General features: G+C 40.4%; 5 protein-coding genes across 5 annotated transcripts; 2 read left to right on the top strand and 3 right to left on the bottom strand.

Moving 5' to 3' along the window:
• Window positions 1-1835: 1835 nt before the first annotated feature.
• Window positions 1836-2632, bottom strand: ASPWEDRAFT_699595 (uncharacterized protein). Its single transcript, XM_040839088.1, has 2 exons — window positions 2265-2632; window positions 1836-2201 (listed from the first exon to the last, which is right to left on the bottom strand). Exons 1-2 carry the CDS (start codon window positions 2489-2491, stop codon window positions 1964-1966), a joined length of 465 nt encoding a protein of 154 aa, XP_040683740.1. The 5' UTR covers window positions 2492-2632; the 3' UTR covers window positions 1836-1963.
• A 500-nt stretch (window positions 2633-3132) lies between these two features.
• On the bottom strand, window positions 3133-3636 carry ASPWEDRAFT_699579 (uncharacterized protein). The gene has a single exon (XM_040839087.1). It carries the CDS (start codon window positions 3464-3466, stop codon window positions 3194-3196), a length of 273 nt encoding a protein of 90 aa, XP_040683739.1. The 5' UTR covers window positions 3467-3636; the 3' UTR covers window positions 3133-3193.
• Window positions 3637-6200: 2564 nt separating this feature from the next.
• ASPWEDRAFT_142191 (glycosyltransferase) lies at window positions 6201-9302 on the top strand. The gene is made up of 7 exons (XM_040829432.1): window positions 6201-6341; window positions 6401-6986; window positions 7036-7272; window positions 7332-8096; window positions 8148-8700; window positions 8753-8891; window positions 8952-9302. Exons 1-7 carry the CDS (start codon window positions 6227-6229, stop codon window positions 9167-9169), a joined length of 2613 nt encoding a protein of 870 aa, XP_040683738.1. The 5' UTR covers window positions 6201-6226; the 3' UTR covers window positions 9170-9302.
• Window positions 9303-9903: 601 nt separating this feature from the next.
• Window positions 9904-11450, bottom strand: ASPWEDRAFT_45648 (phosphatidylserine decarboxylase). The gene has a single exon (XM_040836589.1). The coding sequence runs from the start codon at window positions 11380-11382 to the stop codon at window positions 10126-10128; it is 1257 nt and encodes a 418-aa protein (XP_040683737.1). The 5' UTR covers window positions 11383-11450; the 3' UTR covers window positions 9904-10125.
• Window positions 11451-13988: 2538 nt separating this feature from the next.
• On the top strand, window positions 13989-15382 carry ASPWEDRAFT_699551 (uncharacterized protein). Its single transcript, XM_040839086.1, has 2 exons — window positions 13989-14028; window positions 14097-15382. Exon 2 carries the CDS (start codon window positions 14248-14250, stop codon window positions 15037-15039), a length of 792 nt encoding a protein of 263 aa, XP_040683736.1. The 5' UTR covers window positions 13989-14028; window positions 14097-14247; the 3' UTR covers window positions 15040-15382.
• Window positions 15383-18929: the final 3547 nt, after the last annotated feature.

Here is an 18929-nt window from a genome sequence, read left to right as displayed (position 1 = left end):
TGAGCATGAGAAAGCCATCAAATCATTTCTTGGCACCTTCTTAGATACTCAAAGATGAATTAGCAAAATTTCGAAGAGACCATCCAAGCATCCCCACTGGCATATGAGCTCTACCCCATGGCCAGTTTTGACTACATATTAGCAACTTCAGCAGTTCGAGTCTCTTACATCTTTGGTTCAATCTGATCACTCTGACTCAAATGTTCAACTTCTTAGTCGTGTTCTGGAAAACGTATTGGGGTTCATAAATTTAAATAAATTTAATCGCTTGTATCGAAACGGGGACCTTAAGGTTTGAAAAGTACACAGTTCATGCCATCATTCAGCAAGCCCAAGGTGCTCATAATACCCATTATGTTGATTTTTCAAAATGTCTACCCAGACAGGTATTTTCCCAACATTGCTCCTAGAACCAGAGAGCTTTCGAAACATGGGAGGCTCTATATTTATGGGGTCTGTATTGGTATTTAATTCTGTTATGGTTAGGGTCCTGTTCCACTTAAGGAGATCTTAGGCATCAAATTTGGGATGCAAGCCATCTATTCTTAGAGATTTATCCACCATATAATCCAGTTAGAAAGATGGCTAGATACTATTTTATATAATGCAGCCTTCATTAGTATTCATGAGTGGCTGAAATTAATAAAAATGCACTTCAGTATATAAATCATAAATATAACCCCAAATAAATGTTGACTATAGGCAGGATACTGTCTAGTTGATGATATCAAATGTTCCCTACGTTAATAGTATTTTGGTAGTCCTTATAACACAATCTGTAGAGATATATAGTGTGTCACACGAGTCGAGTTTACTCATGAGTAACGAGTTGAGATTTAGGACTCGTACTATAAGTTCAAGCTCTAAATATTTTAAAACTCTACTCATAATACCAAAAATACAGCTATTTTATATGGGAGAGGCTTAGAAATACAGTAAAATAAAGTAAAAATACTGACTCTTACTCCACTCTTACTCTTCTTGGCATGAGTTCAAGTCCTAAACCCTAACTCTACTCATGAGTCGAGTCCTAAATCTCTACTCGAACTCGACTCGTGTGACACGCTACAGATATATATACACACCACCCCCCGGATTCCCATGCACTCCGGACTGTCCCCTCCAGAGGTACCTTCATACTGTCAAATATTATGTAAAGAGAATTAGAATCGAAGTTATTCTATATATAACGGGCGGCGGTAGCGAGTGGAGACGGAGATTTCTCTCTAATTTACTGAAAGTCGGTGAATAACAGCACAACTATCATTTCTTTCTTGCTTATGAACATGGATACTATTAGCATGTCTAAAATAAAGTAAATATTCTATTAAGGATAAATGTAGAGGTAGAGGGAGATCACTGGTTTGCCAAAAGACGCGTTGGGTCAAATTATCCCACAAGGTATCCCAACACAACTTGTAAAGCAAAGCTTAGCCCCCAACACAGGTAATACCTAATTAACTATCAATATTCTCGAGGTTAGTACGGTTTCAAATTCAGAAAAGGAAGTTTAAGTTAAGTACAACAGGGGGTGTCTACCTTGATAAATCTATTTCTGATGAGTAGTTAAATGGATCTGGGTAGTTGGAACTTTGCGAAGGCTCAAAGTACGGGCCGAGCGGCTCATCAAGGTCATAGCGATTAAAAGTCTCATTATCATCATGCTTCTCATATGGTACACTCTGGCCATTATAATCCGAAAACACATTGTCTTGATAGGGCGCAGAGTATTTCAGGGTCGTAGGTGGTAGTGAAATGGTACTATCTATCCTTGAATTGCTAGCAGGATATCTCTGAATGCCATATAAGGGGTCCCTAGGGACGAGAAATGTATTTGCGTATTCATTAGAAGGAGGAAGACACTGACTCTGTGGGGCTATTTCGTTGAAATGCACGAAGGAACGATTTTTCATCACACCCTAAGTAGGACTTGAGTCAGAAACCTGTTACTGAAAGTATAAAGTCATAAATATACCCAAGATTCTGAATTTGTAGCTGTAGAATAGTACTTTTCATTCGTGCTACATGCGTTGGTAACTTGAGCGGTGCGATGCTCTTGCCATAGATCGGGCTTTCTCTTTAGAACAGATCTTTGTGGCCTTCTATGTGGCTGAAAGGCTGACAGTATTGTGGATTCTCCGAACGGTTGATCTGAAATCTTAACAGGCCCGTATAACCATGTGATATCACTATCTTTGTCCCTGTATTTCATTATTAAGTGAGATGTATTGCTAGGTATGGGTAGAGAGGGAACAGTATTATACCATTCAATACCAGTGGCTGGAAAGGCTTGTCGGGAATCCCTCCCTTTCATCCACGCTCTGCAGAGCGCATTCTCCAATCGGCAATAGTAAGCCCAATCTAAATTGGCTTTTCTAATATGCCGTCTTGTTGGCCAGAGTTCTTCGTATTTCCATTCATGTGACAAATAATCAACATTGGACTGTGGGTTATCATAGATCGCGAGGTCATCATGGACAGGTAGCTGCATTATGGACCGATTGATAGTGAGAATTAACAATTAGAACCATATTAATGTGCTAGAATTTGAATTTAGAGGTAGTAGAATGGGTTGGGTACCACGAAGATTTCAACACATGAGGATTTTGAAATGTATAACAAGGCCCCTCGATGTCAAATCAGGGGGAAGCCTTGAGGCTTCCAAAGCCCTGCTTGCAGCCTTTTCTTTGAAAAATTTTTTTTTTCTCAACCAAGCCACTTTGTTAAGTTAATTAGCATAGGATTTGTGGCTAGCTTCATTCGACATTAAAATTCAAAAATAAGGATACAGAAGGTTCCGCGAAGAAGTTCCATGGCTCAAGTTATGTTTAAGCTGGATATGTGTCTCGAAACGGTGTACTAATGTCGTAAAATGTCGTTTCGATGGGATGTTAACATCAGGAGAGGAAAATGGAGAGGCAAGGGCTTAATGTTTCCGGTCCAATTGAGACAACGGTTAAAGTTGCCGCCAATCAACGACCAAGAAAGCTGGTGACCCATAACTCTCATAGACATGACATTACACCCCACATTCCAAGGTTCCTAAAGAGCGAGCCTCCAAATTCAGAATTAACGCCATAAATTCCATCAGTCCAACAGAGTAGTATACATAATATTACTTGCGTAATCCTTATCATTTGAGCTATGTGGCTTGTTTAGACATACCATTTAGATAAAGATACAGAGATCAAGCTCAATCATACATATACTTCAATAACTCTGTATTCGGTCTGATTTCACCTGACTTAAAGGTATCATCGATCCAAAAGTAGAGAAGATCTGAATCCACCAAGTTTATTCGCCTTGTCTCAACAACCGGCCTATCGGTTGTAATGGACGGCTCTCTTTCTGGTACGGCTTTACTTACGTGACCTATACCTAGAGCGACTTTCTCAAATTTAATGTTATACGGCCGAAAGAGGAGCATGTTTCTGACCTTCGTGCTCTTTGGTGATCTCCAACTCATTGGAATTCAAAACGTACTGTTCTCAGAAAGGCCTGACCGTAAGGACATTGTTGATGAATAGGGTATGAAGTGTCGGGGGATTGGAGATTTGGGACGAACTCGCAGCCAGAATATGAGTAGCGTTAGCCTGGATGAGGAAACAATAAAAATCCTTAGCGATTATGCTAGATACTTTGATCATGTGTGGTTTCTAGAAATTTCATGGAGCTCGCAACAATAAAATGATTTACTAAAAAGTTTTAGAGTATAGTAACTGTCGAGTACCGATAAGTAAAATTCTTTTTTCTTGCTCTGGCTCAACGGCACAAATTAATTGAGGGAAGGTGGACACAAGAAGAAAAGGAAAGAGAGAAATCATTCTCAAACGCTTGGGTGATCAACGAAAGCCTGGGAACGGTATAAGAGGCGTGGGTAACTACTCAGGGAAAGGCCAAACTCTCCGCTTTCAACTAACATCCGATGAAACAATCTCGGCACCCCCATTTTCATAGGTGTCCTAAATAATGTAACGACGATATGGTGGATTGTTGCAAGCCTTGTCCGAAGTAATTGCGAAATCTGCCCTGTTTTCACAATCAGCCCTTGAATCACAAACTTCCACGGATTTTCCCTTGCCATATTCTATTCATCTATTATCTCGAAGATCTTCTGTGGCTAGTGAGGAACACCGTTCTTTGTCTTCCCCAGAGACAATCTCAGTTAAGAGACTGTAAAGTAAATTGGAATGCCCAACTAAGGCGTGAACGTTAAGGTCCTGTTTGGACAGCGTTCGCTCGACCTTCTCCTGACATTTACGGCACAATTCAGCGATTTGAATCTTATTTGTGGACCACTCCTCCATCTCAGACATTTTTGATCCATCCAGAGAAAAAGAGTATAGATCAAGGAGACACCGAATTTTTGTATTTCGGGAGAGAAACTGGACTGTTGGCAAATTAGCTTGAAGAAACATTGTCCAAGCACAGCAGATATACTTGCGTATTTCTGGATCACGGTAAGGAGAGCGGATGTGCATGACTGGATAATTTCTTTTGTCAGGAAAAGAAAATCATGTAGTTGGAATAAAGCTGGTGTCAGGGAATTTATTTATTGACAGGCGGTACATGATCAAAAGTACCCATACAGAACCGGCAGATGTATAACTACTACGAAAGCGGCCATTCAAGGGATCTGTTATGACACTTAAGGAGCCGCTGACCCACTAAGCGGTACGACCTAAGTCAAACCACGTTATGTGTCATACTCACTGCTGGCGATAAACTTTCCTTTCTTCCTAGTCAAACTAGGGGAGAATTTCAACTACTCTTTTCAAAAGTTTCAGTGTGGATTGCTTGTCTCAAATATCTTATCCGCCTACTTCACCCCTTGAAAATTTCCAAGTTGCCGATAGTGCCGTTTTAATACTTTAAACCTTTGGAGTAATCTTTTAATGACGTCGTTACTATAACTTTAGTAATCTCACCAACTGCTAGCAGTCTCCAAGATTTATGACATTTCTATCTAGATCCTTTCATAAACGCGTTCAAATCCGGATAGAATTGAACTGATTGCGTATCCAAGCTGCTTTTGGTTCTTCCCTTGCGCTGAGGGCCACTAGAATCTCAATCCACGGAAACAGCTCGTTGCCTTGTTCATTTCATTTTATTTGGCAGTTTTATAGAGTAGGCGATATGACGGTGATGTTCAACCACTAGATATAGTATAAATGACACTTTTTTTTTTTAAATAAAAAAAAAATTAATAGATAGGGCAAATAATTGAAATAGTTTAGGATGAGAGACTTTGGTATCTCCTTGTATAGTGCCAACCGTTATTGCCTTCCATATCCGGAAACAAAGAGATACTCTTTCGAACCCTAATCACATGATATCCTAGTCCAATATGGCTTTCGTGTAAACTACCTGTGGCGTATTTATACTATAATAATACTTCTAACTGTACCCATCTGTATTGATACAATAATCAAGGGCCAGAGGCCTGCTTTCTAAAAGTATTGGTGATGGCGGTCGTCCCCAAGACATCTCCTACCCTGATTACTGTGCCGTGGCATTTGATATAGCCAGTCTATCTCAGTATATCGATGTGAGCTTTCTGATATGCCTTTCTGATGAGAGCTTCTTGTCCGTCTGCTGAAGGAACGGTGATGTGAGTAGTCCGGCCGAACGATTCGTGGTACAGAGGGTGTACCTGCCCCAGAGACCCGCCGACAAATCAGCCGCCGGAACCATAAGACTCCAAACACACTTTGTTGCGCGTGATTGCAGAAGTGACTCTTCTATTTAAGGAGGACCCTAAAGTGTATAAATATAATACCCTACAATAACAATATCAATTTATTTATTGTTGTTAGACAAGGAGGCTTAACGTTACCCAGTTGTGCTGTGGAAAGTATATCCTTCATAATTATGCTGTCAACTAATCCTTTACCATTTATCAACACACAACGCTGACACTTCAGCTTCTTCCGTAGGTTGAGTCAATAGGAAAGGCAAAAATTAATTAGTATTAGGGAGAACTAATCTTGATTATAAATTATTTTATATACATTATAAGTTCAGCCCGGCAGGATTAGTAGAAAGTATATCTGGTTCTGTTCCAGGGTCTCATTCTAGGTCCCGAAGTGGGCTAGACCTAGTAATGATATCATCATATTTTGCTTAGAAATACCATCATGAACGGTTTATTATTTATTACAAAACTGTTATCTAGAATAAAATAAGCCAGGCATCACATACTCTTGGGTGTGACACCAAATGCAAAATGGCCGAAACGATAGTCCACAGAATTCCCTCCGTGGTTGATCCCAGCCAGGCAGATCAGACAAAAGAGGCCAAAGTCATTACAGGCGGTCTTTTTGCAGAGACAGGAGTCACTGGTAACGCTGGAACTTCTTTGCATGGGTTATTAAGCCAACTCCAATTTATTTTTGTACAGATGACGGCCGGTTAGTTGTTGACTTGCAAGAGCACTGTCCACGGATTGGCAGTTTGTTGGATGCCTTACGGCGCCAGAATGATGCTCGTCAGAGGTCATGGATGCCCGAAGATAGCGATACGCGGTTTCCCCTGCAACTGAACGTGGTGATTCATGTTGTGGGATCTCGTGGAGATGTCCAACCGTTCATCGTGCTTGGTCAGGAGTTAAAGAGACACGGCCACCGGGTTCGGTTAGCTACACATTTGGTCTTCCGCGATTCCGTTCGCGAGAGTGGTTTGGAGTTTTTCAATATTGGAGGCGATCCAGCTGGATTAATGTCCTTCATGGTGAAAAACCCCAAGTTGCTCCCCAAGATGGAAACTATTATCCAAGGGGAAATCATCCAGCGTAGGAAAGACATCCGAAAGATGCTGGGCGGTTGTTGGCGATCGTGTTTTGAACCTGGCGAAGGCATCAACTCGACTCCAGCAGAATGGGAATCAGCACCGCCGTTTATTGCGGATGCCATCATTGCTAACCCGCCTAGTTTTGCTCACATTCATTGTGCCGAGAAGATGGGGATTCCCCTCCACCTGATGTTCACGTTAGTCTCCTCCCAGTTCTATATAGATTTGTTGCTGAAACTCCTCAAGAATGCCGTGGTCGCCTACTCAGTTCTTTTCACATCCTATGGCGAGCGTTCATACAACCGGTAACAAATCTACGGTCGCAAATCTGGTCTCGTATATGATTGCAGAAACGGTGATGTGGCAGGGGGTAGGCGACCTCGTTAATGAATTCCGTCGTCGTGAACTGGGATTACAAAAGTTGGATTCCATGAGAGCCCCTAGCCTAATCCATCGGCTGAAGATCCCTTTTACATACTTGTGGTAGGCTTTGAAAACTATACTTTTATTGATGACCATGACTGACATACGGCCATGCAAAGGTCACCATCCCTTCTCCCAAAGCCCAATGATTGGCAGAGTCATATCGACGTTGCTGGATTCTGCTTCCCCCCGGTCAACGAAAACTACGAGCCTCCCCAAGATCTCCTCGAATTCCTCGAAGCTGGACCACCGCCTATCTATATTGGGTTTGGGTCAATTGTGGTGGACGATCCGGATGGTCTGACTGGGATTATTCTGGCCGCTGTAAAAGCATCTGGCCAACGCGCATTGGTCTCCAAGGGCTGGGGAGGGTTAGGGGCTGATCAAATCGAACATGCTGATGTATTCTTCCTCGACAATTGTCCGCACAACTGGTTATTCCCCAGAGTGTCTGCGGTTATTCATCATGGTGGCGCTGGGACGACTGCAACCGGGCTAGCTTTTGGGCGACCCACAGCCATCGTACCATTCTTTGGTGATCAGCCTTTCTGGGGTATGTTGGTTGCCATGAATGGGGCAGGTCCTGAGCCCATTCCTTTTAAGCAATTGACTACGCATAGGCTAGTAGAGGCCATCCGCTATTGTCTTGAGCCCGAAACTGGAAAGAACGCAAAGGCTCTGAGTGAGAAAATCCAGTCTGAGAATGGTGCACTCAGGGCGATGGAGAGTTTCCATCATCATCTTAACTTGCATAGGATGCGATGTGCACTGTGTCCTGATCGCCCGGCTGTGTGGCGAATCAAGCATACGAAGATCTATGTTAGTGCCTTTGCTGCTTGTTGTCTCGTTCACTCCAAGAAACTTGCTCCAAAGGATTTTAAGCTGTATGCATCTCTTTATATAGACAGGTTAAGAATGATTACTCACCTTGATAGACACCGAACAAAAGCCTACGATACGAATCTGGAACCCGGGGTTCCTGGCCTCGCAGTAGCCGAAACATTCACCGGTTCTTTAACCAATTTCTTGACAGGACTGGTGGAGCTGCCAGTTCAACTAGTGCAGAATTTTTCTCGGTCTCCTTCGGCTCGATTTGCCGAGAGATATGGTCTGACAACCTATTGCGATAACCAGTTGTCTGGTCGCTCTTCCCTGTGTTCCGGATCCCAAAGTGATGGTCAACAAAACGAAAAACCAAACTCGGGTGCCGTAATATCCAGATCTAGCACCTCGCTCTTTTCTACATCAAGTCAAAGCTCACTGGATATGCCTTCGATGGATCGAGGATCGGCATCCTTTAAGAATGTACTCGTCAATACTAGTTACACTGGACGGCAGGTCTTTGATTGGATATTGGAGCTACCGATGAGTGTTACATTCCTGCTCTGTCACACCTTTCATTATGCGCCTCGATTTTACCATGACCAAACCGTGCGTGAGACACCAATAGCCACCGGGCTGCAATCGGGATTTGTTGGTGCCGGTGAGGTAAGCAAGAATTACACTTTCAAATATTACCATCCTAGGCTAAATATTATAGGAACTGATGTATAGCTTGTATGACGGAATCACTGGTGTTATAACCCAACCTCATCTTGGATGGAAAAGCGACGGAGCTGTAGGTCTCCTGTCAGGAGCTGGCAAGGGCGTTGGTGGGTTACTGCTTAAACCCCAAGCTGGTATGTACATCATGCCATCTGCTAGGATTCTCAAATCAGTCAATATTAACTGAACCACAGGATTATGGGGTTTATTAGGATATCCCCTCAACGGACTCCATCAAAGCATTGCAAAATCGTATGGGAAAAATCGCCGATGTTGTGTCGTAAAATCACGCATCACGCAAGGGTTGGCAGAATTGCAGCTTGCATCTGAAGACCAGCGGGCGGCTGTTTTTGATCGGTGGAAGAGGGAGTATGAGCAGAAAATCATGGTCAAGCTTGGGAGGGCTCATTAGAAAAATTGTTATGTCACCGTTGGAAGATTGGTGAGTTGTAAATTATGCTGTTTTCATAATACAGTTCTTTGTAAGGTAATTATGACTCCTAAACAGTCTGATTAGATGCTGGTATGGACCCAGTACGGTAGCCTCTCAATAGGTCTTGCAGAAATTATGTTACAGCTGTTAAAAAAGTGTAAGGCACCGGGAGCCAGAGGTGCTTGGAATGGTGATTTTTGGTTGCAAATAACCTACATACTACAAGTGAGAATACTGCATGGTTAAATGTATAGGTGGTATTACTTAGAATTAATCACTTACCCTATAGTTATCTATTATATAGTCTTAATGGGACATCCCCGGCCCCTGCTGATGGGGGTTCACAATTTTCATATGGTGGGCAGCCACTCTAGTGGGCAGGCCCACCTCTTTTTCAGTACTAAAAAGCTATACTAACCCTATTAAATAGGTAGCTAATTACCACCCCCCTATCTACTAGCTATAGAACCCTATTAATTAAGCTATTAATTACTATATCCCTTTCCTTTCCCTTAGGTATTCTACTCCTTTTGAGCATCATTGTGAGTGATATTGTAAAATAATTTCTACTGGTAATATCAGTCAGTCTCTATCACTTGATATGTCTAAGAGACATTATGCTATTGAATTGTGCTTTTACAGGGCAAACCTGGAGTGATGTAGACTTGCAGTCAATAGGATCATTTACCCTTTTCATTTCAAAGTTAAATTGCGTAGTTGTCTTTTAAAGGAGCGGGGAATATAATAATGATATACTATATCCTTACTTCATGATTTCTCCTTCTCTTTACTAGTATTCTACTTTATGTATTTTGGGATCTTCACACTGTGCACCTATCTCCTGCACGAGCAAAACAGAGATTTGAATAGTCATTCATTGGAAAGAAATGAAATTGCATTGATGTGCTGAGATATATACCTCACATGGAAAGAGCTCAATTCGGCGGTCCAAAAGTGGCAATGCGAGTTCGAACGTTGCACTTGTCACCTTTATTGACCGTGTATTCCACTGGATGCTGCAACACCAAGACCATATCCGATCCGCCATACGCAAAGTTGGAGATCTCCTGCCCTTTCACAATATCCTGTCCCACCTCAACGTGCAGGACAACAGATGAAATATGAGCCAGGCCAATCGGCAACACGGCCACTTTGCCATAAATCTCGTTCTCGATGACAATCAGCCCGCGAGTCTGGCACCATTGGTGGGTGGGCTCATCGGGGCCATCCAGCTCTTGGGGCTCTTTGCCCAATCCCTTTTTGCGCAAGGACTGTGGCACCAAAAGACCACGGTCGAGCGCCAAACCGACCTTGCCATTCCCCTCACTCATCTTGGTTAACTGGAGGTAAACCTGCTCCTGGATGACTCGCGCTTCGACGACTTTCCCACTGATAGGGGCATGCTGGCGGTGGTAGTCAGTCGGAGTGAGGAATGCATTCATGAATGAACCGCTGGCAAAGTCTACCGCTGCGTTCTGTAGGAGCTTCGAAATCGGCCACACAAAACCCTTGATGGTCACGAATCCCTGTTGGACGTCCCAGTTCCCATTGAAAAAGGAGTCGGCCGCACTGACAATCACATTTTCTGCTCGATCCTCCTCCGATAGAGGTCGGGCGACGTCGTCATCTTTCCAATGGCGAGCGAAAAACTGGTTGAATGACTCCCATCCTCCAGCCGGGGGGTCTTGCCATAGGTGCGCCTCTTGATTGAACATGGCGTTTTCATAGAAGCTATAGATCCCTCCCGTAGACTCCTTGGTGCTCAGCCAACGGCCGATTTCGCGCGCATAGCTCACCTGCCAGTAGGAGAGCCATGTCGGATCGTCATTAGTGGCGGCAGGGTTGACGGGAGTCTGGAGGTCAATGACACTGGGCTGGTTGAGCACCCAGTGGAAAACCAGGAGCTTCCGCAGCAGCTCATTGTTCCCAGATGTGACTGTTGGAACCCAGTGGAGGAGATCTTGGCAGAAGCGGAAATAGTCCTCCAAAGTGTTGATGCCTTCCGCTTTCATCTCTTCGGCTCCGCCGTTGGCTGGATTGGTAGCATCGTAGATGGCCTGTCGGAATTGGATCTCTCTGGCCGGATAGCGAGTGACAAACGCCTTGAGGTCTTCGACGATCGAAGCATAAACAGGAGGTTTGCCTTTCTGGGAGACTTTCTGGGGGATTCTGAGACCCAAGATTTGAGTCATGGTGCAATAGGCTCACCTGATCTGTATCTATTGAAGAGGGACAAGTTTCAAATGAATCTGGGAGGTTTTTTTGACCGCCTCTCATCCTCATGACAACAGCTCACGTAGACCATCCTAATTAGCTGACATGACAACGCTAGCCTAATTAGGACACTGACGTGGCTAATTATGTGACTAGTAGAGCTTATTCTATTGACAAAACCACAAGTCGTTCACCCCTCGCTGCGCTCGGGCGGCTTGGAGTGGGGCTGACTCAGCAACATTGGGCAGTTTGCTAAACCACGTTGAATAGAGACAATAATAGTAAAGAATAATAAGAAAAATTTTCTACAACTGTATTGTAAATAGAATGAATAGAGAATAATAGAGCTTACTTCATGGGACACCCCCAGCCCCTGCGGAGGGGGTTCCCACCTTTCCTATGGGGCTCGCCCACTTGTCACACCCTGGTATCTCACAATGGTACCGGACCTGTAAAACTGTGAGTTGAGCCAAGAAATACTAACCTATGACTTTAATCTAAGGATATTGACAGTAACTGGGGTGCTCCTATAAGCTAAGAGTACTTAAGGATATAGTAAGGTAGATAAAAAGAGAAGTAAGGCTAAGAAGTATATATACTTCTTAATTAAGCTAGAGATATATAAATAAGTGGGTAGAATAATTAGAGTAGTGATAGAATAGTAACTATAAGATTAATGACTTTAATTAATTATAAAGAACTATCTAAGTATATGATATAAGTGTCCTTATATATATCCCTCACTAATATACTATTCTATATACCATCTTAATAGTAGTCCTGATAGTAGTTATATACTATATATCATGTCTTAGTAATAGTAGATGGTAGTAGATCACATGAGTATGGTAGTGTTATAAAATGGTGGCTGTAAAGAGAGTTATAATAGTAAATCATAATTCTCTGTAATAAGAATATCCTTTCCTTATTGACCGCCTTATTCTGCCTGATACGGTCACTGATAAAGGTGCCGTAACAATTACTATTTATACCTTAGGTCTATGTAGTTTCCTATTACACCTGAATTAATCATTATCTTTGCTGGCTGGCTAAGTACTTTAGTGATAAGTCTGAGGTAGAAGCTCTACTGCATCTCATTTACTGACAGTGATTTATTATTTCTAAGCTTATCCAATTCTTTTTAAGCTCTATTCAGGATCTTATTAATTTATTCTCGTGCTTTGTCCCTGTTGTGCTAATTTATAGTTAAACTTATAGAGTACTAGCTGATAGAAACTTAGATAAAAACCTAAATAAAAGTCATATAGATTATAGGAGTAGTATTAGTTAGTATTACTAGGTTAACGAAGTAAGGAGTGATGGTGAGGAATGTTGGGACTTGATTAGGTATGGAGTTTGGAGTTTGGGATATATTTTAGATGAACTGTACAAGTGCTTTACCTTTATTATGTTTTTATCTATAGGATATAGGATATAGTAAGTTAATATCTAAGGAACAATCCATCTCTACTAGCGACATGAAGGAAACCCGAAATGTCTATTACAGAACAATTCGACACTCAAAAACTGAATGCTGGGAAACTTCCTTGGGAGGACCTACAGAAATTTCAGACCGGACCAGCCCAGATGACAGTGCTCGATGCTGGCTAGCATTGGGCTATACTAGATCTAAGACTACAACCTCTACCCCTGACCTCCGAGGACCGCAGGGAGAGAAGGCCATGTCTATCAGCAATAAAGAGGCTCTGATCCATGAGACAGCATTCCTGAGGGCCCCAGGTGACAACCAAACTATAGAACCTCCACATGGAACCTTAATGGTGACCTTATAGGTCTGGAATGAGAGATAGATAGGTGATTGATTGGAGCCATCTAACACGAAGCTATCTACAATGGTGGACCACTGTGGGCTACTAAGCGAGTGCTGAGTCATCTCCGCGGAGATCGCCATTGGGCGGCCAACAGGAACCAATGCCCGATCGTAGGGATAGGCCAATGGTAATGATGAGAGGTCCAACATGGGTGAGAACTGAGAGTCCGAGATCATCCATGCCAGGATAAAAGTGTTGAACTCCAGTAAAATAGTAGTTGGCGGGCTAAAAGCGGGATCAGCTGAGTAGACCTCACTAAGCGTAGACCTCACTAAGCGTAGACCTCACTAAGCGTAGACCTCACTAAGCGTAGACCTCACTAAGCCTGCTAGACATGCCTGATACTCCACCACCCTGTGACTGCGCCACTCTGCCTGCTGTGTTGCACACTGTTTCTTCGGTTCTTCAAGTCTATAAAACCCCTTTCGATTTCTAGACACATCCTTTCTTTCTTTCTTCTCCAACGCAGTGCGGTTCAATCAATCCTTCCATCATCTTCCTGTTCAACAGTTTTTGCTCCACGGGCTAGTTCTATTTTCGTTTTCTCTCTCTTCTATCTAGACTTTCAGTTGTTTTGCCTGTGGCATACTCCGACTTCGTTCCTTTTCGGAAAAGAAAAGCTTCTCTTGTCTCGCGCACCACTTGCTCTTCTTTGCTCATACAAAGGTATTGTCTATTGTCTAATGCTTTCTGCCTGTTGTCTTATTACCCTGTTCATGGCCCTTTATGATCTTTATGTCAGCTGGATCAGCCTCCTACAATGGCCAGTGTTCCTTGATCATGGCTACATACGTATATTCTCTTTTCCTACCTTTTCCACTTCATCATCATGTTGTTCTTTGCTAATTCTATCCCATCAGGAGTCTTTCCTGCTCTCAGCTTTCCAACGTCCCGTCTCTTCGGCTTCTCCTTCTTTTTTCCCCCCCCCCTGATTCGTCTGGCACGATCAGAATATCCCATCCTTAACTGTCGATCAGTTTTTTTGTTAGAAAACAAATCTCCCATTACACAATGTTGTTCTCCAAGACTGGTTTCGTGGCTGCCATCCTCCTGGGTGCCTCCACCGTCAACGCTCACCTTTACATGAAGAGCCCTCACCCATACGGCCAAAGCACTCTTAACAACTCTCCTCTCGCGGCTGATGGCAGTGACTTTCCTTGCAAGCAGCGTAATGGTGTCTATGCCGCTGCTAACGGTGATAATACCTTTAAGATTGGCGAGGAACAGTCTTTAACCTTAGTTGGTAGCGCCACTCATGGTGGTGGTTCTTGTCAAATCAGTTTGTCTACTGACTTGAAGCCTACCAAGAACTCAAAATGGATGGTCATTAAGTCCTGGGAAGGTGGCTGCCCCATTAAAACTAATGGCAATATTGGCAACTCCCCTAGCTCCACCGTCCCCAGCAACTTAAAGTTCAAAATCCCTAAGGGCATTAAGAACGGCAAGTATACCTTAGCTTGGACCTGGTTTAACCGTATCGGAAACCGTGAGATGTATATGAACTGCGCCCCTATCACTGTCACCGGTGGATCATCTAAGCGTTCTAATGATGAGGCTTCTATCCAGAAGCGCTCTTCAAACTTCCCTCCCATGTTTATAGCCAACGTCAACGGCTGCACCACTAAGGAGAATTACGACATCCGATTCCCCAACCCTGGCAAATATGTGCAGAAGCTAGGAGACGCCAAAAACCTTCTCCCTAAAGGCCAGTCGGCTTGCACTGGTACTCCTAAGTTTGGCGCCGCCGGTAACAAGAAGGCCTCTACCCGCCGACGCAACGCCGGTCACCACTTCCGTGCTTAAATGATCTTGTCTTCCGCTGGCTCGGATGTTGCAAGTCTTCATTTCCTTTTACCTTTCATTCCCCTTCTAAGGTAACCTCAATCGCCTCATAAACAGCCTTGTTTTGGCTCGGCTTTGTTTTCTTTGCGCTTTTTCTTTCAGTCTCTCTTCAATCATGTACATTTTAAGGAATGACTAAAATTGGTAGCGTGGAGTTTGGATATACAGTGGTTTTTTCTTGTGATTACAGACTTTTATCTATCAGCTCCTCCGGTTGACTAAGAGGTGTCTGGCCTATGAATCCAATTTTGAAACTGCTTTAATTATTTCCCTTGTAGTAAATTGTTATGCTTGGGCACTTTACCTGTTTACATATGAAGTAGACCTGATGTAGCTCCAGTTTTCGCAGAACTTATCGAGGAACATTTGATTTAAAATAGTACAATACTTATTACTTCTTCCTTTGAGTCCAAAGCACTGCGCTGCGTGGATGGTCTTATCTCCGGCTTTCTACATGCTGTAGTTAGTATCTTCCTGGTGAGACTGATATCGTGACTAATAATGGGCCCAGCCCGCGTGCGCGCGCGCCGCCATTTGACGGGACACCCCCCGCCCCCGCTGACGGGGTCCATCAATTTTATATGCAGCCCGGCCACTCTTTATATAGTTATAGTAATTAATATTTTTTAAGATAGGATTTATTTAACTGCTAGATTGGGGTTATAAAATGAGAATTAGAGGAGATAAGAAGTATTAAGAAGAATAGGGGATTAAAAAAATAAGAGTTAGAGAAAGAATAAAGGAGGTGGGTAGTTATTGTAAAGCACTGGGAGCCGGAGGTGCTTGGAGATAGTGATTTAGGCTGTGAGTTACTGGCATACTACAGGCGAGAATACTGCGTGGTAAACTTTTTGGTGGTATTACTCAGAATTAATCACTTACCCTGCATCTATCTATTATACAGTCTTCTAAATACTATCTTAACTAGCTATAGTCATGTGGTTTAGGGAACCTACTAAGACCTTATAATAAGGTTACTGCTGGTTTACTATTAGGTTCTAGGGTATAATAATTACTCCCCCCCTTTATAGGGGCTTATCTATAAGTCCTATACTAAGCTAAATTTAGAATAGTCTAGATATTAGATTAATATAATACTATAATACTACTTAAATTACTTCTTATTCTAACTACTCTAGACCCTATTCCATGCACGGCGGGGTAGGGCGCCACATAGTAAAAAAGTCTTGGCATGGCTAGGGTTAGGAGGGTGTTACGGCACCTTTATCAGTGACTGCATCAGGCAGAATCAGGCGGTCAAGGGGAAAGGATATTCTTATGGTGGAGAATTATGAATTACTATTATCACGCTCTTTATAGCTACTATCTAGCAGACACTACCACACTCACATAATATGGTATATAGGTACCATATCTTGGCAAACATACTATTTAGTATACTGACATGGGTGGTATACATCTTAGTATATAGAATAGTATACCACTAGCATACTATATAGAGGACCATCTAGAGGATTATAGATATAATAAAAGGATATATAGGGATACTTATTTTATATACTTAGATAGTTCTTTATAATTAATATAAGTTATTATTTTATAGTTACTATTCTACTACTACTCTAATTATTCTACCTACTTATTTATATATCTCTAAGCTTAATTAAGAAGTATATATACTTCTTAGCCTTACTTCTCTCTTTAACTACCTTACTATATCCTTAAGTACTATAACTTATTAGGAGTACCCCAGTTGCTATTAATATCCTTAGATTAGGATTATAGGTTAGTATTACCTAGGCTTAACTTATAGGTTATAGGTTAAGGTACTGTTATAAGATCCTAGGGTATGATATATTAATTACCTATCTATATAAGTATATAAATAATATTTAATATTAATACCAGTCTATCTTAAGTAATTAACTTAAAAATACTATAACTAATAATACCCTAATAAGCAGTGCTAATCCTAGTAAAACCTAGAGTAATAAGGAGCTCTTAAGGATAATTAAGTAGCTTTAGAAGACTATTACTATAATAGAGAGTCACTTAACTACTAAGGTAGTTAAAGTATAACTACCTAAACTATTTACTAGAAAAAGATTATATCTTTAAATATTTCTTATATAGATGGACACCTATCTTAATATTAATAAAGAGAAACTCTAATATAAGGCTAATAAGGTAGTTTTTATATTAACCTACTTATTAGGTAATATATTTAATTAGTTTAAGCTATTTCTCTAAGACTTTTAAGAGAACTTATTATATTATTAAGATAATAATACTAAAGAAATTTTTACTTCTTATACTAAGTTTAAAGAATACCTTAAAGGAACTTTTAGTAATATTAATACTATATAATAAGTAGAATAGAAATTATAATAACTTAGATAGATAGGATTAGTATAGTAAATAGTTTCTAAATTCTAGTAAATTATATCCTACCTAGATTAGGATAAAGATATATATATATTATAATTTAAAGAAATATTAAAACTAGAAGTATAAGAAAAACTTATCTAATAGGAATAACTAGACTCTCTAGCTAGATTTATTAAATTAGTAGTTAAAATAGATAATAAACTTTATAAATTTAAAAATTAGCACACTAACTACTAGTTTAGAGGAAATTAGTATATAACTAATTACTAATTAAATAATAGCTAAAGGGTATAACTAGTAAGCTAAGGATATATAGATCCTTTTAGGCTATAACTAATAGAACTTAATATAATAAGTATAAGATAGAAGGGTATAACACTAGATAAATAGGAATAATAGTATAAAGAAAAGCTTTATTTCTTTTATAGAAAACCTAGATATATAATAAAAGATTACTAAGTAAGGTAATAGTATAACTAGAGAAATTAGAACCTAGGAAAATAACTCTAAGCTATAAAGGAACTTAGAGTAATAAATAAAGACCTATAACTTTAGAAACTCTATTAATAGTACACTATATTAAGTGAAGAAGAAATTAATTAAGAGCTTAATATAAGGAAAAGAGGACTGATTAAGATAATATAGGATAATTAAATAGAAGAAGAGCTATAACTAGAATAGTAAATAGAAGTAGAATACTATCTAGATAACTTAGTATTAGATAATAGCTGTGCACTATATAATTAGTTAAGACTAAATAGTAAGGATCTAGCCCTACTTAAACTTAGTATATTATATAAGTTAAGTTTAAGTAGATATTTAGGACTTAACTTATGAGTTAAGTTAGAAGGTAGGACTTAAACTTATAAGTTAAGTTAGGGTTTAAGACTTAAACTCATACTAAGAAGAGTAAGAGTAGAGTAAGAGTCTATATTTTTACTATATTTTATTATATTTTTAAGCCTCCCCTATATAAAATAGGTGTATTTTTAGTATTATAAGTAGAGTTTTAAAATATTTAGAGCTTAAACTTATAGTATAAGTCCTAAATCTTAACTTAACTTATATTATAAGTCCTAAATCTTAACTTAAACTTGCCTTATTACTTAAACTCTACTTATTACTTATAAGTAAACTTAACTTATATAATATACTAGACTAGATAGTAAGGATCTAGCCCTACTTAAACTAATATATATAAATAAATTAATTAGAAACACCTAGAATAATAAAAGATATCTTAATATTAATAATGTATTTAATAGTATAAGACTAGAACCTAGAACTCTAGTATTATTATATTATAAATACTAGATCTACTATAAACCTTATAGTATATAGAATGCACTAAGATAGAGCTATAAAAAGCTAGTTCTTATAGATAAAGTAGTTAACTAAGTTTAGTAAGCTATTAATCCTTTAGATAAAGAGTATAGTATTTAATAGGAAGGCCTAGTATCCTACTAAGAGGGACTTTATAAGTTACTTAAGTAACCTTAAAG

This window comes from Aspergillus wentii, assembly GCF_001890725.1.
Source record: "Aspergillus wentii DTO 134E9 unplaced genomic scaffold ASPWEscaffold_9, whole genome shotgun sequence".
NCBI lineage: Eukaryota > Fungi > Ascomycota > Eurotiomycetes > Eurotiales > Aspergillaceae > Aspergillus > Aspergillus wentii.
Note: the sequence above shows the minus strand (reverse complement) of the source record. Positions and strands in the feature narration are given on the sequence as shown.